This window comes from Orbicella franksi, chromosome 15, assembly GCF_964199315.1.
Source record: "Orbicella franksi chromosome 15, jaOrbFran1.1, whole genome shotgun sequence".
Lineage (NCBI taxonomy): Eukaryota > Metazoa > Cnidaria > Anthozoa > Scleractinia > Merulinidae > Orbicella > Orbicella franksi.
The window spans coordinates 6,889,922-6,897,200 of NC_138159.1; the positions used below are offsets into that span (position 1 = coordinate 6,889,922).

General features: G+C 41.7%; 1 protein-coding gene and 1 long non-coding RNA gene across 2 annotated transcripts in view; both read right to left on the reverse strand.

Moving 5' to 3' along the window:
• LOC145469839 (uncharacterized) overlaps positions 1–7,279 on the reverse strand; it is a 49,180-nt gene that overhangs the window by 26,464 nt on the left and 15,437 nt on the right. The gene's annotated exons all lie outside the window — the stretch shown is intronic.
• Positions 118–5,095, reverse strand: LOC145469697 (uncharacterized). Its single transcript, XM_081453479.1, has one exon. The coding sequence runs from the start codon at positions 5,093–5,095 to the stop codon at positions 1,061–1,063; it is 4,035 nt and encodes a 1,344-aa protein (XP_081309605.1). The 3' UTR covers positions 118–1,060.

The window sequence follows — 7,279 nt, forward strand, 5'->3', positions numbered from 1 at the left end:
CTCGTTAAACCTTTTGTTTGGTGACGCTGTCGTTCCGTTGCTGTCGTGGTTTCCTTAATCTCCCTAATTAACCAAGCTAGCTCGGGATCATACTGGAAGAGTATCGACAGTTTTGTTTGTTTGTTTCCTTTCCTTAAAGGACGTTGTTAATTTATAAGGTCAATACCTAGGGCAAATACACTGAATGGTACTCTTCTGATGGAAAAAAGGTTTGCTAAGATGAAACCTCACTGCAATGAAAATCAATAAAATCAATCCTTACCAGTTACAAGTACAAATTCATATGAATATCCCTTGCCGAGATCCGTGGGGTGTTCTCGCTATAATGGTCTATCCTAGGAGGCTCCGCCCCAAAGGGGTACCTTTTTCACGCTTCAGGTATATCAAAGGGTAGGAATGAAGAAAGAGGGAAATCTATCATCTTGACTCCCGCCACAACGTGAACTGAACAAATAATACATGTTTCTTGGATTGATCTCTTGTGGTAATGCTTGATGTTCTCCCGTAATATTGTTCATTAGATGGTTTACAAAAGGGATGCAGCGTTCTTTAGTGAGTATGTAATAGGGGTACCTTTTTTCAATTAAAGGTATACGATAGGGCTACCTTTTCTGTAAAAGCGGTATACAAAAGGTAAGGGGTTGGACTTCGGGGCGGAGCCTTCCCAAATAAAGCTTTGTAGAGTACATTCCCCCTCACCCTCGGAAGGGGGAGGAGGGAGGGGCGTCGAGTCTGTTTGAGTTAAAAAGTAACTGAATCAGATGAAGTTACAAAACTTGTGTAAACCATGCAAGGAAATCAATATTAGGGTTTTCATCTGTAGTCCCTTGTCGTGTCAGATAACAGGACGTTAGAAATAAAAAACAAAATAGGAAAGAAAAGGAATCCAAGTGCGAGCAAGAGAACAAACAGGTCTTCAAAATTTTGTGTCCGGGTCTCACTCTGTCTAACACTTGGCAGTAGGAAATATGGGTTGGCTCACAATCCCCACTCAAAATTGTTAGAATACAATCTGAAACAATCCTTACTCACTGTTTGGTTATGCTGTCTAAGGCACTTTTCAACAATTCTCAAGTCGCGGCAACTTGCTGCTACCTAAGAATGTATTCTCAGTCCTCCTTGTTTGGTTGCACAGTTTAAGGATCTCTCTGGCGTTCGTAAGGCGCTCGTCTCCTCTACTGGACTGTTTAAGAGCTTGATAAACGTTAGCCAAGTTGTTGTAGCTTCTCGCTACAGCAGCGTGTACCTCGCCGAAAATCTTTTTCCTGATGATCAGAGCCTTCTCGTGATATTCTTTGGCTTCATTGTACTGTCCAAGATCTTGATAAACACTTCCCAAGTTATTAAAACTTGTTGCGACATTAGCATGTTCCTCGCCGAAAATCTTTTTCCTGATGATCAGTGCCTTCTCGTGATATTCTTTGGCTTCATTGTATTGTCCTAGAGCTTGATAAACACTTCCCAGGTTGTTATAACTTGTTGCGACATTAGCATGTTCCTCGCCGAAAATCATTTTCGTGATGATCAGCGCCTTCTCGACGTACTCTTTGGCTTCGTCGTACTCTCCAAGAGCTTGATAAACACTTCCCAAGTTGTTATAACTTGTTCCGACATTAGCATGTTCCTCGCCGAAAATCTTTTTATCGATGATCAGTGCCTTCTCGACGTATTCTTTGGCTACATTGTACTGTCCAAGAGCTTGATAAACAACTCCCAAGTTGTTATAACTTATTCCGACATTAGCATGTTCCTCGCCGAAAATCTTTTTCGTGATGATCAGTGCCTTCTCGTGATATTCTTTGGCTTCGTTGTACTGTCCAAGAGCTCGATAAACAGTTCCCAAGTTGTTATAGCTTCCTGCGACGTCAACATGTTCCTCGCCGAGAATTTTTTTCCTGATATTCAGTGCCCTCTCGACGTATTCTTTGGCTTCACTGTACTGTCCAAGAGCTTGATAAACACTTCCCAAGTTGTTATAGCTTGCTGCAACGTCAGCATGTTCCTCGCCGAGAATCTTTTTCCTGATGATCAGTGCCTTCTCGACGTAAATTTTGGCTTCATTGTACTGTCCAAGAGCTTGATAAACACTTCCCAAGTTGTCATAACTTGTTCCGACATTAGCATGTTCCTCGCCGAAAATCTTTTTCCTGATGATCAGTGCCTTCTGGACGTATTCTTTGGCTTCATTGTACTGTCCAAGAGCTTGATAAACATTTCCTAAGCTGTCGTAACTTGTTCCGACTTTAGCATGTTCCTCGCCGAAAATCTTTTTCCTGATGATCAGTGCCTTCTGGACGTATTCTTTGGCTACATTGTACTGTCCAAGAGTTTGACAAACACCTCCCAAGTTGTTATAACTTGTTCCGACATTAGCATGGTTGTCGCCGAAAATCTTTTTCCTGATGATCAGTGCCTTCTGGACGTATTCTTTGGCTTCATTGTACTTTCCAAGAGCTTGATAAACACCTCCCAAGTTGTCATAACTTGTTCCGACATTAGCATGTTCCTCGCCGAAAATCTTTTTCCTTATGATCAGTGCCTTCCTGTGGTATTCTTTGGCTTCATTGTACTGTCCAAGAGCTTGATAAACATTTCCCAAGTTGTCATAACTTGCTCCTACATTAGCATGTTCCTCGCCGGAAATCTTTTTCCTGATGATCAGTGCCATCTCGACGTATTTTTTGGCTTCTTTGTACTGTCCAAGAGCTTGATAAACACCTCCCAAGTTGCTATAACTTCTTGCAACATTTGCATGTTTCTCGCCGAAAATCGTTTTCTCGATGATCAGTGCTTTCTCCACGTATTCTTTGGCTTCATTGTGCTGTCCAAGAGCTTGATAAACACCTCCCAAGTTGTTATAACTTGCGGCTACTTTCCAATGATGCTTACCGTAAATTGCAGTATAAATCTTGGTAGCCTCCTCATGGCACAATATTGATGATTTATACTGGCATTTCATTGATAATGTTGACCCATGTACATGAAAAACGTTTGCTTTAATTATGTCGCCCTCTCGTGTACTACTTGTATATTGAACAAAATCATAGGCTGACGTTGAAAATAGAATTGCATTAGATGAATTAGTAAGGTCACAAAACACACTGGCCGTTGAACAAAGCCACGAAACGACATTGTCAGGAGAAATGAAGGGTGCTAATTCCTTCACCCAAAGACCTTCAGTAGGAAAAGTGTTTGTAAGAATTTCATACAACACTTTGCAATGAGTTGTAATCCGTCGTAGCAATACGCAAACGTCCCCACTTTCACGTAAACGATTTTGCTCCGACTCAATAAAGGATTGAAAAACCTGAACTGCTACAGCTAAACACTCATGTTTCTCTGTGACCTTCATCAGTGACATTTTCCTGAGTACTCGATGAACAACGTTATGCACTCTTAAATAGCTGCGTGCCTCATCTTCACTGTGTAAACGCATAATCAAGGAAGAGTTTAAAATCTTTGCTTTGATTAACTCGTCCGTCTGTCGCGAGGTGCGGTTATTGACAAAGTTGACAGCTGCTTGAATTGGGACAGGTTCCGAATCACATAGCGAGAAAAAGAGAAATGTTTGGCCAAGAACTTCATCTTTTTTCAAAGTTGTATCTATTGCCAATTGAATTACTTCAGTCATCTTTTTTGGATACGCAAGATTCACTTGAGTGAGACGTTCTTCTGTTACTTCACGTTCGACATCCGCAAGTGTTGTCAAGAAGTTTGACCAGTCATAGGTTGAGGAACGACTCACAAATTGCACGTAAGATGCAGCGGCTGCTAAAGAAAGCGGCTGATAGTCTAGTTCCTCAGCAACCGTTTCAACTTTCTTATTATTGGGCATTTCCGATACTTGTTTTAATAGCTCGACTGCGTCCTCGGGCTGCATTCCTTCACTGAGTGACTCATGGTAAGTATGAGGAGCATTTGTAGGAATGGCACTGCTATCTTGAGTTGTAATCAGCACCCGACCGTGACCCCACTCTTCACTGGCGGTTTGAGGTAGGTACTCATAAACCAAGGACAGGTTAACAACGTTGTCTACTATTATTAACCATTTTGAGAACTGTTTAAACTGCGGGAAAATTAAAGACCGGAGTTGCTGAATTCTTTCCTTGGGGTTGGCTTCTTCCGCGGTAGCCAGTTTGGTGAGGGCGTATTCAGTAATTCCCAAACGTTTAGCCTGACTGAGGTAGGAGTCAGCTAGCGTTTCAAGGGTTTCAGCATTTAGGGTTGCAACGAAAGTTAAGCCTTCACTTTCACCTGATCCTTTTGTAAAGAACTCTTCTCCAATTTGACGCGCAAGTTGCGTTTTGCCACATCCAGGATTTCCTGATAAATAAATGGTACTGACTGCTCCGTTACTTCCATCGTCAAGCTCTTGCATTTTTGCCATAACCCTTGTGACGTCATTTGAACGTCTGATGATTTGGTGAGATGGCTTGAAAGTGAGAGTACAGAAAGATTCAATTTTGGAATTAATCTCTTGCGTAAGACATTCAACCTGCTCTTCCTTTTCCTGTATCGTGTCTTGTGCCAGTTGTAAATCACATTTGACTTCTTTTAATTCCGACTGAAGATTATCAACCTGTGCCATCAAGTTGTTTACTTCTGCCGTGGGAAAGTTCGTCTGGTTTTTAACCACCTCTATATCACTAATCGGAAGACTCAAAGAGTTGAACGCCAGCAACACTCTTCCGACATAACCCCTGAATTCAGCATCAGTAAGTTTCGCCTCGCTGACATGAGCAATGTCATTTCGGACTAAGCGAAGATCATCGACTTCTTTCTTGATGGCTGCACTCAGCGTTGTGCCAATGCTATCTGAGAACAGGATCGCGATAAACAAACAGCTACAGTCCCACTCTTCCGTGCTACCGTTCTGTATAGTCGCCAGATATCGCGCATTCTTCGAACGGCTTTTTCGAGACTCTATCTTGTAGAATTCTGACCCATTCTTTGGCGTGTTCTTCCATTCTCCAAGCGTTGGGCTGTAACGGAAATCCCATTCTTGCTTGAAGACTTGTCGTAGTCCTTCGGGAACCAAGTTGAAGGCGATGTAACAAATTCGAAAATAGTTCAATTGTTCTGAAGTATACTCCATCGTGGAATGATCTGTTGTAAAGATACACCATTTAATTCTGGTTACGAGGATTTGTGTAGAGCAGACAATGTCCCGTTTATTCTAGAGACGCGTTCTCTGGCTGTCTGGACGAACTTGGGCAAGTTTTCTCAGAGCTGTTGTTTTTGCCTATCAGTGTAAAGGCGACAGAAGACGAATAATTCGTCAAGGCGAACCATATCTTATTTGGTACATCTTGAGGTCATTCCACTGAATACAACCTGCACTGACAGGTTTGTCAAACTTTGCCTATTGATTTTTTACATTATAGGTTCTTAAATTTTGAAATAAAACTGAGGAGTGCCCGCGTTCGTTTAGGAGCAACAACACCTTCTTTCTACCTAATAAATCGTTATAATAGCACTATGATTTTAGTCACTATTGCTTGCTAAATTCACCTTTCCGTCGACTGTTCTTGTTTTACACTGAGATTTGGTTCATGCCTATTTTACATAGAGAAATTTTTTTACTCAGTTGAAAACAAGAGAAAAGAATAATATATCAACGTCCTCGTTTTCGAGAAATTAGGGACTTTAAGCAAAGACAACGCGGACGGCGACGGGAACGCCATAAGATCAGGGAAAAGCCAAAAGGTCCACTGCGCATGACTGGCGGGAAACAAGTTGACGTTCTGCGTTCGGGCCCGACGTGAGTGAAGCTCATTTCGCGTTGTCTGAAAACGTGAGTTTTCGCTTTCGTTTCCTCTGCTGTGTCAACGCTAAATAACCCGTGTTACTAATTTCGAGGAACTTTAATGCTTGTTTTCTCTTGTTATGTGAGATATTTCATTTTAAAGAAACGTCGAGAAATCTGAAGCGAACTCAAGCCAGTCGGCGAACATGTGAGTACCGTGAAATATCTTTTTGAAAGCTAATGTAAATAAAGACAACTTACATGAATTTCAATCGAAATTTTTCCTTTCGAGAAGTACTCAAATGTCAAATGGCTCATGATGGTGAGATTCTAACACATTTAAAAGGGTAGACACCATTAAAACTTGCGTAGCTGTTTCCATTTTCAGTCGTAAGATCAGTGGTTTACTTAGATCTTTATCAGTCAGCACACTGTTTTGTCGCGCCAGTCTGATTAAACATCTGCTGATAACAAGTTCGTTTACTTCATTGTACAACTCAGCGAGAAGGGGCAAGTTGCGTTTGTGGAAGCGAAATTCAGACCAGCACTCGTCGTCTTCAAACCATCGAAGTTAAAATCAGGAAAGGAATCATTAGACCTGTTTAAATCGTACAAGAGTAGAAGTTCGTGATCGTTTAACACACCTTCATCGTGGATTATCAAGAGTTGATTGCGAACTTCTTTCAATCAAGTGATCCTAGTTCATCTTGATAAACAGAGGACGAACATCGATTATGTCAATAAGCTTTCAGTGCGGAAACCGCGGTTTCCGACGGTGCCGCTTAATGTTTGTGAATTCCCGCCACAACGGCGTTCTCTCCCCAGCCTTCTCACAGGTTTCGGCGTCCCCGTCGCCGTCCGCGTTCCCGCTGCTTAAAGTCCCTAATGACGATTTACCTCCGTGGCGAGGTCCAGCCGTAAAGAAAAAGCTGCCATTTTTTAATGCACGCGCGCTAATCATGCGTGAAACTATGCGCAGTTGGAATGCGCAATGCAATACTGGGGAATGGTCTTAAATGCTAAACTGATGATTAAATGGGTCGGATAGTCTGTTTTGGTTTTACGCTATAGACGCATAAAATTCGATTGTTAAGTTCGCATACTATTGGATGTTGTCGTGATAGATCTTTAGGTGCTAAAATCTGTATTTTTTTCCACAGCTGCACCCATGATAGTTAATAGAGGGGAATGGTTATGAAGCCCGGTAAACATCAAAGGAACAAACAAAGATGTCAAGAGTTATGTTGAAAGGTCCACGACCGTGCACAAGCTTTTGTTTTGCGCTCATAAACTATGCATGAATTGCGTAACCAACGTTTCTATTGGTTAGTTCCTCGGTATGGAGTAAACAACTATTGTGCTTTAGTGCACGGTCGAGGCAAAAAAAGAGACCAAAAACATACAACAAAGAATTATGTCGAGTTTCAAAACCATTCCCTTCTATTAGCTATGCACCCATGCATAAACTGAGCCAGTTGATCTATTCCTGAGTGTCGAGAAATTTAATTGAGTGCATTATACTTTTTTTACATT

Excerpts from the sequence above, each read along its gene's own strand:
- LOC145469697 (XM_081453479.1), bottom strand. The coding sequence starts at position 5,095 with ATGGAGTATACTTCAGAACAATTGAACTATTTTCGAATTTGTTACATC.